Source organism: Gobio gobio (assembly GCF_949357685.1).
Source record: "Gobio gobio genome assembly, chromosome: 4".
NCBI lineage: Eukaryota > Metazoa > Chordata > Actinopteri > Cypriniformes > Gobionidae > Gobio > Gobio gobio.
Window position 1 is genome coordinate 57,350,644 of NC_137100.1, and position 24,421 is coordinate 57,375,064.

General features: G+C 36.4%; 1 protein-coding gene across 2 annotated transcripts in view; it reads right to left on the reverse strand.

Annotated features, from left to right (window-relative positions):
- The window catches only part of ppil2 (peptidylprolyl isomerase (cyclophilin)-like 2), a 57,744-nt gene that overhangs the window by 32,386 nt on the left and 937 nt on the right, over window positions 1-24,421 (reverse strand). For both annotated transcript variants that reach the window (XM_079814632.1, XM_079814631.1), the window contains exons 3-12: window positions 23,888-23,933; window positions 23,102-23,164; window positions 22,254-22,305; window positions 18,270-18,321; window positions 18,041-18,132; window positions 14,537-14,626; window positions 11,067-11,142; window positions 8,896-9,056; window positions 2,865-2,940; window positions 2,146-2,252 (exon numbers count right to left, since the gene is read on the reverse strand). In XM_079814632.1, coding sequence (XP_079670758.1) covers window positions 2,146-2,252; window positions 2,865-2,940; window positions 8,896-9,056; window positions 11,067-11,142; window positions 14,537-14,626; window positions 18,041-18,132; window positions 18,270-18,321; window positions 22,254-22,305; window positions 23,102-23,164; window positions 23,888-23,933 — 815 coding nt within the window. The remainder of the gene's footprint in view (window positions 1-2,145; window positions 2,253-2,864; window positions 2,941-8,895; window positions 9,057-11,066; window positions 11,143-14,536; window positions 14,627-18,040; window positions 18,133-18,269; window positions 18,322-22,253; window positions 22,306-23,101; window positions 23,165-23,887; window positions 23,934-24,421) is intronic.

Consider the following 24,421-nt stretch of genomic DNA (forward strand, 5'->3'; position numbering starts at 1 on the left):
GTAAGTCATCTTTAAAGTCAGTTTAAATTCTGTCATCATATATTCACCCTCAGGTTGTTCCAAACCTGTTTGAATTTCCTTCTGCTGAATACAAAAGATGATATTTTGAAGAATATGGGAAACTAAACAGTTGACGGACCCCTTGACTTCCATAGTATGAAAATGGGGACCATCAACTTTTTGGTTATCAACATTCTTCAAAACATCATTTGTGTTCAGCAGAAGAAGAAAAAAAAACTCACTTGAGTAACAACTTGAGGGTGAATAAATGAAAATGTAATTTTTGGGTGAACTATCCCTTTAATGAATATGCTGCTTTTGTGCTAGACTGAGCCAAAGTGTTCATGAAAGTGATAAAATAGTGCTAAAATGCAAAAAAGGTGAAACGATTTAAACGTACAGAATCTTATATATGTAATTATAGCCAGTAAAGACCAAGCTCACCAGTTTCTCTGTACCGTGTTAAAGTGAAACGCTAAATGATAGATATAAAGTGATTCATGTGCAGCTTTGACCCAGGAGTGAGAGCCAGGCACGAGCTCTTGCATAAATAAGAACGGGGACGCTGCATCTGCTCCGCTGAAGAGAGAGAACTATGGGTAGGTTTTATTGCCAGCACAAGGCCAAAACGAACACAATTTTTCAGAGGAAGTGTTTTATGGCAGGGATGATTTTACAAGCTCAGTAGGACACAGAGCACATCAAAAAAGAAATGAGTAGAGAAGAAACACATTAGAAAAGGACACAAAGAATAAAGAAAAGAATGCGACATTAACAGCAAAAACAGACAACAAAAACAAGACAACATAAAAATGAGAAATAGAAAAAGAGTAAGTCAACCTATATAGGTCAGCAGTTGCAGTGTGACACTCTGAATGGATGAATTATATATTATGTAAAGACAGGACGGCCTGTAGACTACACACACAGAGCAAGTACATTACACCACACCCCTGCTCAATCCATAAATATCTGGGCTAGTCTGTATATTTTTTTAAAGTGTCTACTAAATTGGAGTTTAATTGTTTTTATATAGCATATTTCCTGCACTGACCAATAGAAAGCTACTTGGTTCGACCACTGACAATAGACAATGGACATTTTTTGCCTGCAAGGTGCAAAATTCTGCACCTTTAAGCCAGTTAAAAATTTATAAATGTATTTTAAAAATACAAACCATACAAAATAACACACATTGTTTCAACCAAACCAGTTCACAAAGTTTGTTAGGTTTCAAACTGTAAATATTTAAATATCTAAGGGGTTTTAAATAAGAAGTTTTTAATGTTAATATTTTACAGAAGTCTCTTCTGCTAACCAAGACTGAATTTATTCAGAAATACAATAAAAGGGTAATACTGTAAAATTTTATACAATTTAAAATAATTTTCTATTTATTTAAAAAAAAAAATTTTTTTAATGATTTATTTCGGGGGGGGGGGGGGGGGGGGGGATTTTTTGTAGCAAAAGAAAAATCTATTTGAATTAGAATTTTATAAAAATGTCTTTGTTTCTTTTGATCCTTGCATCCTTGCTGAACAAAAACATGAATTTCTTTAAAATCGTACAGATCCCAAACTTTTGAACGGTAGTATAAATATATGAAACTACCAAACGTTGTGGAACATGTTAACATGTTTATTTTTGATATGATACATGGCATGGGGTTAATCTGCTAGGAAACCTGTGTAACTTTGAGACCAACTGGTTCAAAATAATTGAAAAGGTGGCACAGAAATGGCAAGTTAGTTGTTTGCAGATGCTGCTTGCTTTGCTATTCTGTATCTAATGCAGTGAAATTCAGGCATTTTTAAGTGTCCAAAAGTGGACCACTGCATATAATCTGAGTTGTTTGAGCATCACATACTGTTTAATTCTTTTCTGATTCCTTCACTCTGTAATTAGTCAGCTCTGGCCTTGCTCTGATTAAGTGTGACAGCAAACAAGGTGTCAAACACAGCCAGAAAAATCCCATTTAAATGATGAGCACAAATGACGACAAGCAAAACAATGTTTACAGAAATATAGTACGTCTGAAAAGAACCAATTGCACAGTTCCGCTTGGCCTCAATGCATGAAAAAGTTTAAATCCACCCGATGCCCAACCAAGGTTTATTATTGTTCGATCATTTCACTTTGCATTACCTTATCACAGTGTAACTCCACATTGATGTCCCCTTTGTTTGTGTGTATGCGCACGTAGCCTTTCTTCTTAACATACTGGTAGCGAACGGTATCGTCCGCAATAGCATCTGAAAACACAAAGACAAATATTTTCATTCTTTACATTCATGAATGACTCTGCTGCAGACAGTATTGACAACAATTTTCTATCAGAATAGCCTTAAACTTGTCTGAAAGAGAATGAACAGGTATGCAGGACCGAGTTGACAGCTGCCAGATGGTTTCCTGAGTTATACTGAAGATACGATATACTAAAAATGAGTGTAAAATACACATCAGCACTAATACTTGGCAGGAGTTTCAGGTATTGCAATGATGCAATGTTATGAAATGCATGCAACTTCTTCCAGCATAAATAAAAAGGGAAATGGTGTCATTTGTTGTGTGCATCACCCGGTCATGACATTTACATTGGCACATTTAGACTTTTCTACCCAAAGCGACTGCATTCAAGATATGTGGGCATTACCAGAAAATATAACTTAATGGAGTCAATCAGAATCAGCAGTTGGCTCAAACAGGCCAGATACAAAAGAGAAGGAACCACCACGAGAAGACTAAAGGGAAGTTTGTGACTTGGCCATAGACTGATTAGTATCAACCTTGATCCATGGACTAGCTGATGCAAACAAAAACTGTCTGCTCCTATCAGCAGGGAAAGCAAGTTTCATTTCCATTACCTGCTTCATGGGTGGTGGCTGGAGCCATAGCTGTAGATGTGAAGGAGGCAGACACTCTTCCAGTGGAATAGTGAGCCTGGAGGAAGAGAGACAGACATGGTTTATAGATAAGACTCTCTAGATAAGACAAAATAAGCCCCAACACCTCTATCCGAAATGACTAAATGACTCTTCACATGCATGACATCACTCATACACCTACTAATGTGTCTATCACACTTCATAATAAAGTTCATCACCCATTCTTTGCGAAGACAGACAGAAAGGAGGATATGTTTATTGATTCTCGTGGGGCAATTCAAGTGTGTTTAGATGCGTTTATGTGCAGCAGATGTGTCTTCTCGCATCTGTTCCTAGCTGACTCACTACTCTTAAATTAATTGTGAAAAGAAAAAAAAAACAGCCTTTTCTTTACAATTTTACATTTTCTGTATTTAATGGAATGAATTGCAAGTGATAAACTAAGCTACCACTCAAAAGTTTGGGGTCGGTAATATTTTTGAATGTTTTTGAAAGAAGTTTCTTATACTCACCAAGTTTGCATTAATTTGATCCAAAATACAGTAAAAAAAAAAAAAAAAAAAGTAATTGCGAAATATTGCTACAATTAAAAAAAAAAAAAAAAAAGTTTCCTATTTTAATATATTTTAAAATGTAATTTATTCCTGTGATAGCAAAGCTGAATTTTCAGCATCATTACTCCAGTCTTCAGTGTAATAAAACTTCAGAAATATGTCCTATTGTTATTATTATCATCATCAAAACAGTTGTGATGCTTAATATTTTTGTGGAAACCTTGATATATGTATTTTTTAGAGAAAGTTGAAAAGAGCAGCGGTTATTTGAAAAAAAAAAAATGTGTGGGAACCATTTTTTACTTTTTTGTCCAGCCATAAGGACTAATGATTTATTTATGTCAGATTTGTAACAATCAATCACATTCTGTAATTATTGTGATTACACTTTGTAGGAGAAGTTGGCCTCGTATCTCGTCATCCTGCTTTTTTTATATAGCATTCGAACAGTATTCTGCACTCATTTGAAATTGACATTTGACATCATCTGACATGAAATTAAATTAAATTGATCTCATAGATGTGGCTGTTGTCGTTCGTGGTCACAGCAGCACCAACTGCTGCAGTTAATGTGGTGAATTCAAATGACTTTGACATAGTCCTTTTATGTTTTCCCATTTTAAATGACTATTGCCTGCCGTGCACAGTTGTGCTGATGCCACCGGGCTTGGGCCTGTCATCGCTGCTCGCAGCTTTAATTTATTTTTGCTTTGTATATTTATGGATTTCTTTATTTTATTATTTTATTTTAGCTTTGGAATTCCATAGTTATCAGTGGTTTTAGCATATTGGGTATGGAGTTGCTAGGTTGTTCCCTTTCGGTCAGTCACTCCGCGTTACGTCAGTGACCAACGAAATGGGAAGCCTATCACCTTCGAATTCTACAAATCGAGCCAATGGCAAGACAATGCCATGGGTCTGCAGAATATGCGTAGCGCAACTCCACCCCACCTCTTGGGTATAAAAGGAGCAGTGCGTGCAATCTCACATTATGTTTCTTCACTTCTCTCCACTGCAAGCTGTCTACGGGTTCTGAGACGAGCAACTCTTCATCGGTGTTGGTGTGAAGGCGTGTTCCAGCGAGATCACATTCCTGCTGTTGGTCTGTGCAGTGATCTGCTAAGTTTTATTGAGTTTTATCCTCTCTAAAAGAGCTGCACATGGCGCATCTTTTTCAAGATGTCTTGCCCGTGTATTTCTAGGTGCAGTAGACGGATTTCATGTTTGGGCTTGAATCACGTTCAGACAGCGTTCGTGGATGAGTCATGTCACTGCGGAAACATGACCATCACGATGCTGAGATTGAGACTCGATGACCTCCGCAGAGGAGTCCCCTCTGCCACCCCAAACTATCCCCGCCGCGAGAGGGGATACATTGGCTGGTGGCCAGGGTGATTTGAGGGTGACTGTGGAACAACCCGACGAATCCTCCTTGGGCCACACCCTCCTCTAGCGCATTGCAACCCATGGTGTTGCCCGATAAGGTCGCTGGCCAGTCTCGTGGCGGGCCCAGCGTTTCATTCGGCGCCCCAACGGATGCCTTCATGTCTATCGCCGCATCACAAGGTGGGCTTGAGTCATCTGGAGATGAAGATTCGGCTATGCTGCCTCCTTCGGGGATGCCGAGTCCGATCTGGAATTGACTGCCATGCTTTCCCGGGCAGCTGTGAACATCGGGCTTGAATGGAACCCTCCACCATCACCATGTCCTGAGCGCTCAAGGCTCGACGATTGCTTTTTGGGGGGCGGCGCGTGCAGACGTCCGTTGGCACCCGGCCCCAATTTCTTTCTTCCCGGAAGTGGATGAAGGGGACAGGAAATCGTGGAAGTCTCAATTGACTTCTCGCAATCGCTCATTGACCTCTTCCGGCTTCACTGCTCTCGATGGGGCGGTGGCCAAAGGGTACACTGGGGTACCCCCGGTGGAGCGTTCTGTTGATGCAACGGTGTCCCCACAGTGCCTCCACCTGGTGCCGCGACCCAAAGCACGGCCTGTAGGTTGTCCGTCCACTCTAGTGGCCAAAGCCTATAGAGCTGCGGGGCAGACCGCCTCCTCCTTGCATGCTATGGCCATCCTGCAAGTTAATCAGGCACAGGTGCTCAGAGACATGCATGAGGGCAGGGCTCATGCAAGAGCTGCGTAGTGCCACTGACCTCGCCCTACGGGCGACGTAGGTGACAGCACATTAAATATGCAACCGAGATGTTCTGGGTGGTTTCTTACTGACCCATGTTTTTTAAATTATGACTTTTTTATTTAAACAAGTTAGCTCTTTGCAAAAAGTCACATTATAATGTAAAATAATTTGAGAATATAGTCACAGTATATTATTCATTTATGTAGCATAAATGTATTCTCAATGAGTAATGCATTTTTGTTTGAATTTTAAATCTATCACTTACAGAATTAACCAAAAAAAAAACATTTTGTATTTGGGATATTATAGTTGCCTTAGTATGGAATAGCAAAGCTAAATCAGTAGGATAGTGGGCTTGAATGCCAGTCTATTTCAGCGTCACAATACCAATCCAGGACGGCTAGGGCTGAAATAGACTGGCATTCATGCCAAAAGTCGAGCCAATTACACTCAATGCCTGCAATGTGAATGGGCTGAGCAAGCAAAGCTAATATAGCTGAAAGCACAGGGCAGACACACTTCAACCTGGGCTAAAAGGCTTAAGACATGGCCACAAACGCACTTAGGACCACCGCAGAGCAAGCATGGAAGAAAAAAACTCATTATTTAGATAGCAGGTATTGGTGCGTTTTGCGTTTCCCAGGAAGTGAGAAATTTGTATGATAAATTTAGACAAATTTACATGACATTCACAAGAACTTGTGATTCTTGCACTGAGTGCGTGTGGTCAGTTGAGGATCCTGCGAGGCATTTTCTTCTGCTCCAGTTGCTGTGTGATGGTGGTAGAGCCTGAGAGGCAAAATCACCTCGTAAAGCACAGACACTTTTACATACACGCACACAGACAGAGCAAGACACTTCACTGTGAGTGTGACCCAAACAGCGCTGCACAGAACTGCTTTATCTTACCTCAAACACCTCGCAGGAGACCCCATTAGAACCCATTATTACCGCTTTTAATTATAACACTAAAAGTAAAGGTTTGGTAAGATTTATTATGTTTTTAAAAAGAAGTCTAATGCTCACCAAGGCTGCATTTAATTGACCAGAAATATAGTAAAAACAGTAATATTGTGAAATATTATTTCAATTTAAAATATTGGTTTTCTATTGGAATATATTTTAAAATATAATTTATTCCTGTGATGCAAAGCTGAATTTTCAGCATCATTATTCCAGTCTTGTGTCACATGATCCTTCAGAAATCATTCTGATATGCTGATTTGATGATACTCAAGAAAAATGTCTTATCAAATGTTGATTTTTTTTTTGCTGCTTAATATTTTTGTGGAAACTGTGATACTATAAATAAAATAATATAAAATAAAAATAAAAACATTTACAAGATATTAATCTTCAACGATCATTCAGGTGCACGAGAGTGTTGTGAGAGCAGACGTTTTAGGCGTGAACACAGAGATTCATATTTTGTAAATACAATTTTTTTTCCACAAGCAAAGCACTCACGTCGCTCCATAACATTTAGGTTGAACAACTGGAGTCACATGGATTACTTTACGGTCTTTACTGCCTTACTGGGTCTTGAAAGTGGTAGTTGCGTAGCCATCAATGGACGGACAGAAAGCTCTCAGATTTCCTTAAAAAGATCTTCATGTTTTCCGAAGATGAACGAAATTCTTACAGGTTTGGAATGACACAGTGTCATTTTTATAATAATAATATAAAAGGTTTCTTGCACCAAAAACAGCTGTAATTGATCAATTGCAGCAATTACTTCAACCTTTAACAGGTTGTGTTTGCTACCGTTAAGACTTCTATGTATAAAATTACCAGTAGTTTGTTTTGATGACATGGTTATGATTGGATATAATTTTAGTTTTCTTCTGAATGAGAAACAATTTTGGTTCTCTGTTGAGTCACATTTTGATGTCCAATGTGAAATCTGGGTTGTGAAGCTCAGCCAGTTCAGAAAAGTATTTTCAATGATATACACTCACCTAAAGGATTATTAGGAACACCATACTAATACTGTGTTTGACCCCCTTTCGTCTTCAAAACTGCCTTAATTCTAATTGGCATTGATTCAACAAGGTGGTGAAAGCATTCTTTAGAAATGTTGGCCCATATTGATAGGATAGCATCTTGCAGTTGATGGAGATTTGTGGGATGCACATCCAGGGCACGAAGCTCCCGTTCCACCACATCCCAAAGATGCTCTATTGGGTTGAGATCTGGTGACTGTGGGGGCTCATTTTAGTACAGTGAACTCATTGTCATGTTCAAGAAACCAATTTGAAATGATTTGAGCTTTGTGACATGGTGCATTATCCTGCTGGAAGTAGCCATCAGAGGATGAGTACATGGTGGTCATAAAGGGATGGACATGGTCAGAAACAATGCTCAGGTAGGCCGTGGCATTTAAACGATGCCCAATTGGCACTAAGGGGCCTAAAGTGTGCCAAGAAAACTCCCACACCATTACACCACCACCACCAGCCTGCACAGTGGTAACAAGGCATGATGGATCCATGTTCTCATTCTGTTTAGGCCAAATTCTGACTCTACCATCTGAATGTCTCAACAGAAATCGAGACTCATCAGACCAGGCAACATTTTTCCAGTCTTCAACTGTCCAATTTTGGTGAGCTTGTGCAAATAGAAGCCTCTCTTTCCTATTTTTTTTTTCCTATTTGTAGTGGAGATGAGTGGTACCCGGTGGGGTCTTCTGCTGTCGTAGCCCATCCGCCTCAAGGTTGTGCGGTTGTGGCATCACAAATGCTTTGCTGCATACCTCGGTTGTAACGAGTGGTTATTTCAGTCAAAGTTGCTCTTCTATCAGCTTGAATCAGTCAGCCCATTCTCCTCTGACCTCTAGCATCAACAAAGCATTTTCACCCACAGGACTGCCACATACTGGATGTTTTTCCCTTTTCACACCATTCTTTGTAAACCCTAGAAATGGTTGTGCGTGAAAATCCCAGTAACTGAGCAGATTGTGAAATACTCAGACCGGCTCGTCTGGCACCAACAACCATGCCACGCTCAAAATTGCTTAAATCCCCTTTCTTTCCCATTCTGACATTCAGTTTGGAGTTCAGGAGATTGTCTTGACCAGGACCACACCCCTAAATGCCTTGAAGCAACTGCCATGTGATTGGTTGATTAGATAATTGCATTAATGAGAAATTGAACAGGTGTTCCTAATAATCCTTTAGGTGAGTGTATATAAGCACTTCAAAATAACGACATGAATCAAAAAGTAATCAATGAAGACAAAGAGAAAGGAGAGAGAAGAATCTGCCATTGACTAGAGCTAGAAAGGCAATATTTTAAAACACTTTGTCATGAAACACTCACAGCATTAAACTTGTCTGTTTTTTTGGTTGCTGGCTCTTTCATAGTGGAGGCCAACAGCTCATCTCCTTTATAGTCCCTATAGAGCTCTGCCAGGGTTTCTCGCGTCTCCAGGTTTGTGGTTTTCAGATGGTATCCTGGGTCCTGTTTGGCTTTCTCTTCATCTGTAGAGAAAGGAAAAATGGACAGGGGCTCATAAAAGTGACATCGCCACAATACAACAGTCAACAGATTCATGAAAACACTGGGTATGGTTGCCTTTATGTGCACATATATACACAATACTGGTCAAACAAAGGTTTGGGGTTTTCAAAAATTAATCATTTTATTCAGCAAGGACACATTAACTTCATCAAACGTTATAGTAAATACAACATACTATTGATGTAATAAATGCTGTTCTTCTAAAACTTTCTATTAAATAGAAAGTTTGTTTTGTTTTGTCCCTAACATCAACCTGCCATGGGACTACGGATGAAAATTAGCCAGTGGCTAAATCTGGCACATTTTTACATATTTTATGTATTATTAAAGTGTATTGTCCCTGATTAAAGCATAATAAATCAATCAAAAAACCCACAATGATAGCAGCACAACAGTTTACAACATTGACAGTAATAAGAAATGTTTCTTGAGCAGCATATAGAATATATACATACATACAATAGAAAATGAATTACACTTTATTTTATGACATTATGACGTTGATATAATAAAAGACAATGCATTAGTGTGTATTACATGACATGAATACCATTTGAATGCATAAAGAATATTAAAATGCATTATACAGGATTCAATGAAGTGCTACCATCCAGTCATCTGAGGATGTTTCACAGAAGGACCCAACAATAAAACAGGGTTTTTAAAAGATATCAAAATGTCTAATCTACTCAGAGTAAACCAGCCACATCATGAGATCTGCATTAACAGCAGCGCAGACAGTGTTGCGGTGCTGTCAGTAATACAGATCTCTCCGGCTAATTTAAGACCACTGGTCAGCGATTACAGTCTGCGATGACATACACACACACAATCTTGCATTCCTGTCACAATGGTTAGTTTTATGGCCTTTTGAGTACGTCATGTTCAGGGATTCAACTGAATTCACATAATTTGGCAAATACACTTCTTTAGCTAATTCATTACGCAAAGTGAATCCCTAACAATTTGCACAAAGTGCTACCTCGTTAACCAATTAATTTCCTAAAATCATCACAGCTGGGCTAACACAAGTAATATGGCTACATAATGAAATGAAAAGAATGGGGACTATAATGTGAAAATTGCACACCTGAGCCTGGAGCTAAATTATTCAACTCTCAGTCTCACAGGTAAAGTCTAAAGCTTGGTACATACTCTGGAAGAACAAAGATATGCGTTTGTTTTCTCGAGGTGGCAAGAACAAGAACAAAGTTTGTTCTGGCCAGGACATTCATATTTCACGAGAAAAGCAGGTGCCGAACATCTCCGTTTCTCCGCATTAACCCCGCCCACTTTAAGATTTTCTGACCAATCACACAATAGTTCTCGGACACCCACAAGAAAAAAGTTCTGCTCAGACGATGTGTCGAGAACGAGCTGCGAGAACTCCCAAACCAGGGCTCCGAGAACAATTACGTAATTTTGTTCTCACAGCCCTGGGAGCGAGAACTTTTTTCTCTGTTCTTGCGGAGTATGTTGCAGCCTTTAACTGATTGACAGTCTGATTTCTTTCAATTATTAATTTGCGATCGGTGTTATTGAGGAATACAGAACCCAGTAAAGTGTGCTCTGTTGTAAACTGCACATCAGTGTTAAATAAAATATTATTTATTTACTATTATCATATTTATTTGTGTTGGATTAGCTTTTTTTATTTTAATTTGGGGGTTTTTGGGCAGATTTCATTTATTTTATTTAAGTTTTAATAATCTTAGCACTTATATACATTTATTGGATGAAAAACTATATTTTAATTTCACATTTTCCATCTAATATTTGTATTTAATTTTATTTAAATTAACTAAAATAATTTTTAATAGTTTTAGTGTTGGTTAAAAAGAACAATGCAACACATGATTTGCACACTAAACATACTATTTACTGCATACTATGAATAAGAATATGCCATCCTGAAAAGAGTAAAATCTTCGATTCAACTTTTTGTACTGCATTCAAAACACTGAACTCACCAGGATCGAGGACTTTCATGTTGTTTTTCACATGGAAGAAGTTGGAGACATTGAATTTATCCAGATTTGTAGGATCCTGGGATATAAAGTGAGATGTTATATGACAACTTCAGATTTGCTGAAAAACTATGCACACATCATGATATACACACAACTATTATAAAACAACTTGCATATTATTTTTCCCTAAATAGAAAGACAAGTAAAAACTCTCAAATGAATTTGTTTTGGCAACGTTTTATCAGTTTAGTGTAGATGTTGATGACTGGACAGTTTGGGGGCTTGTCTGCTGCAACACACACACACACACACACACAAAAAGAGTTCAGGACCTTCTCATCTCTCTCTCTCACACTCTCCTCCGCTCTTTGCTTGACCCACAGTTGTATCCGTTCCAAATAGGTCAGACAGTGAAACTATACCTCAGCCCATTTCAGTCCTGCTATTTCAGCTAAACTCTCAACCATCTCCTTCTGTTTTAAAATATTTTCCACCCTATCCTTTTTAAAACTCCCCCAGCTTTCCCATCCCACGTGGCACCCAAAATAACTCCTGTCCATCTAAAAAAATCTTTAACCCTTAAACTATGCCGCCCGACACCTCCCTGACCTGCCCTTCCTCGAGCTCCAGAGATAGACCCGTCCAAAGCTCCCACTCTGAGCCATATGGCCTAATCTCACCCTAAAATAACTCCAAGTTCCTTTCTATTTCTCTGAACACCCCCATAACACCCATCAACTATCTCCTTGGCCAAAAATAAACCATGCAAGGACTTTCTATGAATACTGGCCACTGTAGGTCACATGCACACACACACACACACACACACACACAGAAAACACTTGATTCAGCATACAGTTTCTTTCACACACACCCACGTTTCTCTGGCTGAATAGACGTCTATACTTGTATAAGGGCTGTAAATCAGTCATTATAACAGATTCTTCATTTCCATATTATTGCATAAAAATGCACAGGAAATGCAAGCATAAAACACTGTTCAAAGTTATGGGGTCAGTAACTTTGTTGTTTTTGATCAAATAAATGCAGCCTTGTAGAGCATAAGAGACTTCAAAATCACAAACTTAATTTGATCAAATATGATATATTTCAAAATGTAATTTAGTCCTGATCGCAAAGCTGAATGTTCAGCATCATTACTCCAGTCTTCAGTGTCACATTCTTTGATGAATAGAAAGACATTAAAAGGAACCGCATTTATTTGAAACAGAAATCTTTTGTAACATTACACGTCTCTACTGTCAGTCAATTTAATGTATCCTTGTTTTTTTTTTAATCTTACTGACCCCGAACTTTTGAAGGGTAGTGACATGACCTACTACACAGATCCTAACATGCCAGGCCAGCGCCATGTATAGATTTGTTGATATAAATCTGACCCTGGTTAGATAAGTTCTTTCTAACACTCAAATGGATTTACAGCGAAGCTTAACACAACTTTAGACAGTCGCCACATGCTGCTGTAATGGTTAATCCCATCTATTCAGACACTATGTTTGATTCATAATTTGCACAGTTTCTCGATCAGTGCTTTATTGCCTTCTTCATTAAGCATGTTCAGGTTATAATGGCATCTTTGGGGTCGAGTACAAGTTTATCTCAATTGATGGCATGCTGTCAATTACCACATACAATAACTTGATGATTTGTTTGTTTTCTCAATCTAAGGGATGTTTGCACTTACGATGGAAGTCAATGGGAAAAGACATTCCACAGAAGGCTTGAAAGCAGAAATGTGCAGCTTATATTTTTGTTAAAGGGTTTATATTAATTTGTCCTTACAAAAATGTGTGTTATTTCATCCTTAAAGCTGTCCAAACATTCTTTAGTGGTCAGATGCTACGGATGTCATTACCGTGGGTGAAATTTTCTGTCAGTTTCTGGTGGAAACCCTAGCAAAAGTTGCCAGGTTTACAGGCTTTATGGGGTCATTAGTCATACGCATGAGTTTAATTCATCCTTCCCCCACATCCTGTAACAAATCCTTCCCTCAAGGGTCAAAATGACCCGAAGCCCTAAAATTTTTACTTTTTTTCTTTTTTTTTGGCCAGAAAGCTTATTTCATGTCATTTTTTAAAATATTTTTTCTATTTTTTTAATGCAACTGTTTGAGATGTTTTATTTTATTTACCTTTAAATTACTAGATTTGATAAAAAATAATAAAATTTAAGCACATTCTTTCAACTTAAATTCAAAATAACTCTTCAATACATGCAATAACCAGTTCAAAGTCTCTCACATTGGGTCAATTTGGGTGTCTCTGCCGACCTCTTATGGAAAAAAATAATAACATAATATCTTATGACCTTATAGCTCTATAAGGAGCAACTGAGCTGTTCCGCTGGGCCCTAAAGTCAGTTCTTAAGTTTGTCTCTTCAGAATGCATTCAGATACACATGTAGACGTATAAAGACGTAGATGTATAAAATATTTTTTTGGTAGTTTTAGCAGTTTTTGTTTAAATTCTGAGCATTTTTAAGGTTTTTCTATGTATACTGAAGCGTTCCTCACATTCCATTCTTTCCTAAAAGGGTCCAATTGACCCACAAGGGAAGGATTTGTTACTTTTTTATTACAACCACATACAATCCTTGAATCCTGTCAATTTTTTGTGTGTATTCATGGTTCAAGTGCGACAAAAGTTCCTGAGGTCTTGGACCACTCCGATGAACACTTAATTTTTAAATTTCGGGTCAAAATGACCCGATGGAAGAATGAAGGTTTAAAGATTCATTTTAAAACACAAATCTCATGTTAACATGTGGCTATTTTGGAACAGTGCGCATTTTAACATTTATCCTGGTGAAAGGATTTTCCACAAAAAAATCCATTATAAATGTTTTTATTTTATATTTTACAAACTTAAGGGCCAGTGTTAGTTAACCAAAAAATAATTTTATGTAATAGTTTTAGATAATTAAAGTAATAAAATAAATAAAATGTATTTAAGCTATAGTGATGTAAAAATGCTAATAAAAATTACAAAAGGACTTTCTAAAAAAAAGTCCTTCATTTCTAAAAACAAACAACTTAAAATGAAAACTGAACATATACAAAAGCCCATTGAGGATATGAATACTAAAATAGCGGAGCAGATATATATAATTGTGGCATGCAAATGATCCCTGTCTGTCTGTCATCAGGATCAGTCTGACTGTCTCTCTCTCGCTCTCTCTTGACAGCTGTTAAACACTAGTGCATGTGAACTGGCTTCAACCTGACATTTCATAACACTGAAATCACACAGAAAGCACAGGGTTTTGATACACAGTCACATACAAACTAAAATCGAACTGGGTAATTGTTGTCGGAAACGTGAGTTGCTTAATACTAACTTGTGTCTAGAAAAGCTGTATTAAAGTCACAGCCATGCTAACATAACTGCACTCATGTGACACTGCTTAATCGTCCCTTAACAGTCATAAACAACACACTCTGTGTCAGTCACCTGTAGTGTGATGAGATCCTGGCGGGTGAATGGTTCATCTGTCAGCAGGTCTTTATAACTCTTTGTTTTGATGTTGAGCTGCTCTACTGCCTAAACAAAAACACACATTTACAGGATTTTGACTATTCATGTACACATTTATACAGTTTAAAGAAGGTTAATGCATCGATAATACAGACAAACCAAAAATTCAGACATTTTTATTATTTTTTTACTAGTAGGTGCAGGACACTATAGTTCATTTATGTAAGTGAGTATCGCAAAATAAAGTAAACTTTGACATATATCCAAAAATTCTTCATACAGTGGACTACCAGTAAAATATATAAAAACTGGCACCAAAATTATTCAGACACATTGACCTGACCATGTTAAGTGTTTTTTTTTGACTGACTGAACAAAATGAAGCATTGCTTGGTAATTGGTTGACCTAAATTGGCATTATCTAATTGTTTATTTAAATTTAACAGCTGACTGGTTGATTGTAATCCATTACATACCTTTCTATCAAAGTTATCTGACATTATCAAGCTGAATTTGTTCTGACACATAGTTTGTGTCATTTTATTACTATTTTCTAAACTACAGCGAATGAACTGTGATAGAATGTGAGAAATGTTGAAGGTGTCTGAATAAATTTTGGTTTGACTGTAAATGATTAATGCCAGTATGATATTAACCCTTTACCTGTCACCCCCCTTTTTGAGCATTTCGTGAAAATGCACTACCCAAACTTAAATGGTTGTAATTCATGAACCCTTTGGACTAAAGACTTATGGTTGGTCTCTTTTAAAAGAAGACACTTGGCTGATTATTGCTGAAGTGGAAAGAAATTATATAATTAAATTATATAAAAGTTATTGAAATTTAAGTTTATTGTTATAAAAATATAATAAAATAAATATTATTTATTTTATAAAAAAATATATAAATGAATATAGGTTTCAGCCTAAAAAAGACAGAAAGTCAAAGCCAAAATTCTAACCAAGTTGTGTTCAAAATTTTAGGTCAAAAACTCAAAAAATGAGTTTTCTGTAAGACTTTTAGCTGCATAACCTCCAGAAATCCACTAGGGGTTAGACACACCATATTGGTGATTCCTAAAGATTGATCTGGCAGATATTCTCTATATATAATATTATTTTCTGAATATTTTTGGCTAAATACTAGAATCAATGTTTATGTTATGAACTTTTAGCATGAAAATCAAAGTTTGAATGATTAAAAGTGTGGTTGTTGACTTTTTGTTACAAAGGTGAAAACTCCTGTAATGATACAGATTTTTTGATGCAAACTCTTGTCACTCTTGTCATATATTAATCCATTACTCTTCCAAAATATATATTTTCTGCAAAATCATCAACAAATATGTATTCTTGAGCCTTAGACCTTTCCAATGATATATAGTTTGTCATGACTAGATTAGGATTTAATAGTAATATAGTGAAGTAAATGTAGAATGCCCGTATACGGGCAAGTGACAGTTAAGGGGTTAAAGAGAGCATGAACAATTGGATTTTCCTTGCTCTATAGTATAGACCTACATTTTCCACCATGCATGGAAACTGAACTGCAAAAATGGGTAATTCAGAAATCATTGACGTGATGTCAACCACATTAATGACTTAAATTTCATCAAATTGACACAGAAGACTTGCAATATAGGTCATGAGTCAAACTGACAACTTATATGACCCTAAGTTCAACATTCACTGGCCACTGTGTTTGAATAGAAAAGAGCAACATTAACTTATTTAAAAATTATCATTTGAAAAAGTTTGGGTCAACATGAACAATTTACATTTGATGAATACAATTAAATTGTCTTCAATTTAAATTAATTAATTTTAATATTAATTTATTATTTTATTTATGTTTGTTGGATATTTTTTTTGTTAATGCCAACTGCATAAATTGTCACAAATGTATATTTTCATTGGAATTTTACTATATCACACCCATTTTCTTTAATAAATGTACACTAGGTACACAAAATAGTTACACCCAGGACCCATTGGAACCCATTAAAACTGCAATTTTTCACCCCAAGGCCATTTAACTATAAAATGATGCAATCTTTGTTAATAGGCTTTCATCTGTTGGCAAGGCTTCAAAATTAAAATTTTTACTAATGGAACCATCTGGTAAACATTTTCTCAGGTTTGGCCTATAAAGCAAATGCTCTTTTGCTTCTGCATACTATAGAGCCAATTGGATAAATTATGCAGCTATAATTGTGTGGGTGTGTTGGTATGGATGTAGTGTGTAATTTTTTTAAATTGATGCACAAGGGTTAAACAATATACATTTTGAAATATTTCTATAACCATTTGTATAAAGTAGAACTTATTATTTAAATTTTTAGGCAAACTATTCCTTTAGTTTGTGTGCAAGAAAACATTTTAAGTGGACTTCATGGGGTAAACATAAAATGCTACAGACGTGTAGACTGTGGTCCCTTTAAAGGAACACGCCACTATTTTTGAAAATAGGCTAATTTTCCAACTCCCCTAGAGTTAAATAGTTGAGTTTTACCGTTTTTGAATCCATTCAGCCGATCTCTGGGTCTGGCGACTTTTAGCATAGCTTAGCATAGATCATTGAATCTGATTAGACCGTTAGCATCTCACTCAAAAATGACTAAAGAGTTTTGATATTTTTCCTATTTAAACCTTGACTCTTCTGTAGTTACATTGTGTACTACTACTACTACTACTACTACTACTACTACTACTATGGCCGTTCATGTCGAGTGCGACGAACTGCTTCCCGTTTTGAGCTTCTCTCTTCCAGAAATGACTTATAGGACTCCTGAGAGTCCCTGCGGCCGTTGTCAATTGCTGCACGCCAGTTGGGTCTGTCAATTGCAAGTGCCTCCCAGTTGTGTACTAAGACCGACGGAAAATGAAAAGTTGCGATTTTCTAGGCCGATATGGCTGGGAACTATACTCTCATTCCTGCGTAATAATCAAGGAACTTTGCTGCTGTACCATGGGTGCAGCGGCACAATGATATTACGCAGCGCCTGAAAATAGGCTACCTTCCGTCAACATAAACGTGGCAACCTAATCTTCAGTGTATTCAGGTTCAAATAGATATGGTTCAGGATCTACGACAAAGTAAATATCTTCACTCAGAAATGTCTCCATGGTTACAAGGCACGCTCCCTGTGCAAGCAGGGGTTATCACTTTGGTTATGTTGATGCAACTTTTCCTTTTCCGTCGACCTTAGTAGTACACAATGAAACTACAGAAAAGTCAGGTTTTAAATAGGAAAAATATCGAAACTCTTCTGTCATTTTTTTTTGAGTGAGATGCTAACTGTCTAATCAGATTCAATGATCTATGCTAAGCTATGCTAAAAGTGCTACCACCAGACCCGGAGATTGGCCGAATGGATGTTTTACTCCAGGGGAGTTGGAAAATGAGCAAAAATATTGGCGTGTTCCTATAAATTTAACATACAAAAGACCTTTAAAACATTTAGGATGTAGCGTGTTTTACCTCATGAGAGAAAACATTCCCTGTGACTTTGTTGGTAACAATGTGGGAGTTGTTTGTGAACACTGTGTAGAGGACTGGACAGTGGTACTTCCCTAACGTACAGGAGAGAAAGACAGAATATGCACTGTAGAGGACTTCAATCCATTATCTCGTCATAAGCACATATTGTTGACGCAAGTCAGGTAAGAGGATAAAGAGCGCACACACACAAACACACAAACATATTTACCTTCATTGTTTTTGCTGAAGTTAAGCTTGATGAGGGATTTAGCCTCAAGCTTCTAAGGAGAGAAAGATAGATTCAGGAAGTTAGGAAATTTGTGACTATATATGACAGACTTTGGCTCTTAGACACACCTAGATTCTCAATCATAATGTAATCACACCCTGTGAATGTCTAATTGTGCTTAATTATTTAACGTGAAATAGCTGATTCATAAAGGACGTGTTTGGGCGATGATAAATCACCATGATGATAAAACACCATCACGTAATGCTGTGGATCAAGTATGGTTTTAGGGAAATGAAAAGGTCAGTTCCTATGAGATAACAGGAAAAAAAAGACTCAAGTTAATTAGATAAAGTGCTGTTTAGTGTTGGCTAGGTTTTTTTTAAGCATATAGTAACTGTAAAACGATATTTAAAAAAAGGTGAAGTTTGGGGTCAGTAAGATTTTTTGTTAAAAAAAATAATGCTTGTACCCAGCAAAGACGCATTGAATTGATCAAAAGTAAAAACATTTAATATCTTACAACAGATTCCTTTGTAAATGCTGTTGTTTTAAACTTTTCATCAAAGAATACAAAAAAAAAATGTATCACAATTTTTACAAAAGTATTAAGTTGCACAACTGTTTGATAAGAAATTATAATAAATGTTTCTTGAGCAGCAAATAAACATATTACAATGATTTCTGAAGGATCATGTGACACTGAAGACTGGAGTTATGTTGCCATCACTGGAATGCATATTTTAAAATATAAAACAGCTCATTTAAATTCTAATAATATTTCACTGTTTTCACTGTATGTTTGATTAAATGAACGCAGCCTTGTTGAGACTTCTTTTAAGAATATTTTTTTTAAAATTACCGACCCCAAAACATTTGAATGGTAGTGTAATTTTTCAATGCTAATACAGCTTATTATTCAGTTAAACCATTCATGGTCGAGTCTATTCAGAGTCGCTAGGGGTTTAAACTTTGTGACCGAGGATTGTTCTGCCTGCGGGATACATGTAAACTGACCACACCGTGAACCAGTGACACACTGATTCAGACGGAGACAGGATTATTTTTTCTTTAAGCTTCTCCCTCCCCTGGTTAACCCAGTAGCTAGTGTGGTGAAAACACTGGGCGTCTAACTGCTAGTCTCCTCCTCAAGACTACAGACTGTTTGTGGAAAACCTGATGGATACTGGACACAAAAATGGCAAGAACTACTTGAAATCACAAGTTGCAATCAGATTGGCTGAATGGATTGTATCCATTAGGATTTGATTTGTTCCTCATTTGCTTGATAGTATTGGCTATTATTTTCCCCCAGCCTTGCTTCAGCAGAACAGGTGGAAAAATGCATTATACTCTGATAAATGATCATGAGTAAAGTGCACTCATGTATTTGGCACAGGAAAAGGTCTTTATTAGACAAATAAAGGAGGTCATTTGTGATTTCATTGTGCTGCGTCCTTCTGTGTCCCACTTATTTATTCTTGTCTTTTCTTCCTATTTGTTTTTAATTACATAGTAAATCAATGTTTATATTTTCAGTTCGTTTTTATTATACACTTTCTTAAGCATCTGTTGGGATTATTTAATCATTATTTTTAAATCCATTTTATGTAAAGCACTTTGAATTACCACAGTGTCTGAAATATGCTATATAAATAAACTTGCCTTGCTTAACAAACACACAGGTGTTTCAAAAATGCAATATATACAGTAGAACTGATACAACATCTGATTACATGCCTCACTACTACCCATTTAACCACAAAATCGTAAGGCAGAACACATGAGAGCATAATGTTTGCACCGGAGAACAAGTCCTGGCATGTCCAGAAGATCTCTGTAAAAGTCACTCTAACACACACACACTGTTTTCACAGTCACCCCTCATCAACTCCAGCACTTACTCTCCTCCTCTCCATCTAGCAAGACAAATCAATCATGAATACTTCAGATAACACGGTCAAACTGTGTGTACGAACAGAAACACACACACACAATCACAGAGGCATGTCTAGACATGCACTCACTCAGATGCATAGCTGTGAAGATGTAAAGATGAATTACAGATGACAGCCATGTGCTTCAATGGACACTGAATATGCATTTTGAAGCAAGTAAATACAGGACGTCCTGCATCACACCCAAGAAACACTCTATGTAAACATTCACACAACTTTCGCTGATGCCAGTGCAAACTGCTTATGTATGCAGCACGCACATGCAGCGATCCTATAACTCCTATTCCATAAATTAAGAGTGCAGTGATGTGCGTCCAGTGAACTGATTACACAGCAATTCACACCCACGTCCACATCCACTCCTGGCACACTGAATGCTGTTAGCCACCATCAGCAGGCCTGTGAAATATCTTCATATAGCCTCAATAATGATTTCTAGATGGCTACAGTAATAGAGTATTTTCCCTCTAAGCGACACATAAGCGAATTTCTGAAGCTTGACTATTTTGCGAAATATAAAATGAAACTCTCAAAGCAAAAAATACCTATCGTTTGGCAAATATGCAATGAGATTGTGAAAGGCTTTTGGTTATGTTAACATTTTATTGTCAATTTCTTTCCAAAGTAACACAAAAGAAACAAGGTAAATAGTGTGTTGAATGTTTTTTAGAGCAGTAGTTACAAATGCATTCGGGGTTATTGCTAGGTAGTTACTGGCATTGTTTTTTATATTATTTAGATGCTATTATAGTATTCTTATGGTATTTTTAATTTGCTTTTGTTTTTATATTTTAATTTTAGTAATTTTTTATCTTTAGTTTTAATGCATCATTAATGTATTTTTAATTCCGTTTTAGTTTTGGCAAAGTTTTTCCATTGAATATTTATATTTTAGCTTTATTTAATACCGCAAACAATTTTTAATTGTTTTTGTTTTAGTGAACAATAACAACACTAGTTTCTGGCCAAAGTTAAAAGAGGCTCAAGGTATGTTATTCAATGTACAGTAAGTCTATGGGGGTTTTGGGCCATTTTATTATTTTATTTTATTAATTTGAAAACCATAAGATGGATCGCATATTCATAAGTACTCACAGATGGTTTTTAGGTATAATTGAGGTCTGTATCATAAAAAAAACGATAAGTTTATTAGAGATTTTCTAACCCTAAAATACGAGCTTGCCTTAGAAAAAAACACTGAATAGGTTTCTTCTAAAATTACCCGCAGTGCTCTTTACAACATGCACACAACCAGAGATTCTTGCTTGCAGCTTTGCATTATCTATGATAAACGTGCGATAGCATCATCTGGAGTTAATGATGTCGCAGTTTACTTGTTGTCATCAGTCTTAGCCTTTGCTGATGTGCTTGGCTTCTCCTCAAATGGAGTCTGACGCCCTCTAGTGGTTTAATCCATGCAGGATATTTGATAATGAGCTTTTACCTCCAAAGAGTTTGAAAAGTCTATTGGTCAGCGTGGGAAGTAGGGGTGCTGTTTTTGTAAACGCAACACAAATTTGTTCATTTTTAGCATTTTGTAATTTATAATCAACACTTTAAGTGTGCTATAAAAAAAAAAAAGAAGTGTTATTTATATGTTGAATTAAAACATACACGCAGAGTGTGACGTTATATTTTGACCTGTGTAGAAAGAATTCGTCCACTCTACTCCCGAGTGCAAGTCCACCTGCTAGGCAGTTTTTTTGTGTTCATTTTTATTTTCTGTTGCTGTGCAGCCTCTTTTATTGTATATGACAGTGTAAACAACTCAATAACACTTCTATTTAAAGGCTTAATTTATGTACCCTCGACCAGTCTAATGCAAGCAGTATCAATAATGTCAAAAATGTGATGTGTAGTCAAATGTCCCGGTGTGTATGCTGTTCTCACTAATACACGTGTTGTGCTTCATGGAGTTTACGTGTTTTATAGACTCGATATTGTTTCTTATTCAAATGTGGTGACACCGCCCACCCCCCCTCTTTGCCCCTGGCATCTAATAAATAAGTTGAAATAACTGAAATACCTCTCCAGTTATGGGGTTGGTACCAAACTTCTTAATCCAAGGCACTATGCTCCTAAAGAAAAAAAAATGTTAATCATTTTCTGGGATCATTACGCCACTTAAGATAATACATACAATACTGTTCAAAAGTTTGGAGTCGTTAAGTTTTTAAAGAAGTCTCTTATGCTCACCAAGGCTGCATTAATTTGATAAAACCAGTAATACTGTGAAATATTCCTTATATATAACTTTTATATTTTATTATATTTCAAAAAGTAATTTATTCCTGTGACAGCAAAGCTGAATCTTCAATGTCATCATTCTAATATGCTGATTTAGTTAACTGGATACCTTTTTTTCAGGATTTTTTGATAAACAGACATTTCAAAAATAGAATTTTTATAATAATGTAAATATTGTTACTGTCATTTTTGATCAATTTAATATAATGCGTCCTTGCTAAATAAAAGTATTAATTTCTCTCCCCAAACTTTTGAACAGCAGTGTTTGTAGTAATACATATAGGCCCGGTTTCACAGACAGGTCTTAGACTAAGCCAGGATTAGGCCTTAGTTCAATTAGGACATTTAAGTAATTTTTATAAATGTGCCCAAGAAAAAAACATTACTGGTGTGCATCTTGAGACAAAACAATGCCACTGACATATTTTAAGATTTGTCAGTGCAAGATTCTTTCAGTTAAAATAGCTCAAACATGCATTTTAGTCTAGGATTAGCTTAAGCATTGTCTGTGAAACCAGGGGTTAAGGTACTATAAATAAGTAAGTAATACATAAATGTAAGCTACTATAAAATCATGAATGATTTACAAATGGCTCATTTTTCTGTTGGCGAGAGTGATATACTCACATTAGGTCAAAAACCACCCCATCCAAAGTGCACATGGGATACTCAAAGGGCTGAAGAGACAAACTACGTGAGGGATAAGAGACAAACATTAAAAGATTCATAAACTCATGCATATAGCATGACACTACAGCTTCTGCGTGTCATTTCTAAGCCCCCAAATGGATCTGCAAACATACTGATGGTTTCCAAACAAGTTTCATGAACAGTCTCCTCATCTTCCACTGAAAAAAAAAAAAGCCCTGTGCCAAACTCAAATGGCAACGTTTTGGAAGCACAATTTTAAGAAAGTCAACCTACTTGCATACTAATAGTTGTCTCTGCTTATTAAACTGGAATTGGAGTATTTTACCGTTCTTATTTTTTATAGAAAATATTCATTATAAATGATATATCAGTGCACTTTATTTTTTATTCATGTGCCCTAATATTTAGTCAAAATATGTTCCCTTCCATCTTACTGTGACATCTCTGATGACGTGTTAACCTACTTTTTTTCTTATTCAACAAGAAGTTTCCCTCAAATACGTATATGTAACAACATAGAAGAAAAGACTATTGCAACTTCCGTCTCATGCCGACTTCAATGTTGTTGTGTGTTTTTTTCCCAGAAATAATGACACACAGCAGCTTTACCTCAAATAAAAGCAATGACAACATTATTTGAAACCCCAGATCAGCGGTTAAGAAAGCAGGATCTATTGTACTCGACCTAAATTAGGGAAAAGAAGAAACACAAAGGACTTTTCTATCAAACATGAAAGAAGTGTTATACATTTCTAAACTCACCTGCAATGATCAAAGGGCAGACGTCTGAAATTGTCTCGAGGGATTTCTATAAACAAGACAACAAAAGGCTTATTTTACTGACCGCAGGGAGTTTCGGCAGAGAAGCATCAGCAATATCAAACTGAAAGTGCACAAAATAAGTCTATATGTGGTGCAATCAATCAAACAACACAGTGAGGGACAACAAAACCAACAGCATTACATACACTATTTTATATGAAATATAATATATTTTGTGGAAACCATGATGCATTTAAATTTCAAGATTCTGTGATGAAGAGAAAGTTCGAAAGAACAACATTTACTTGAAATAAAAATATTTTGTAACAAATCTATTTTGATCAATTTAATGCATCTTTATTGAATAAAAGTATGGTTTTCTTTCAAAAATAGAACACAACATTTTGAACGGTAGTGTACGATGTGTTCGAGAACATGATTTGTTTATTCATTTAGGCCTGAAAAAAAAAATCACAATTTAAAAAATTTCTGATATTTTCCCAAGACTGTGGAAACCCTGAAATTTCAAGGTTA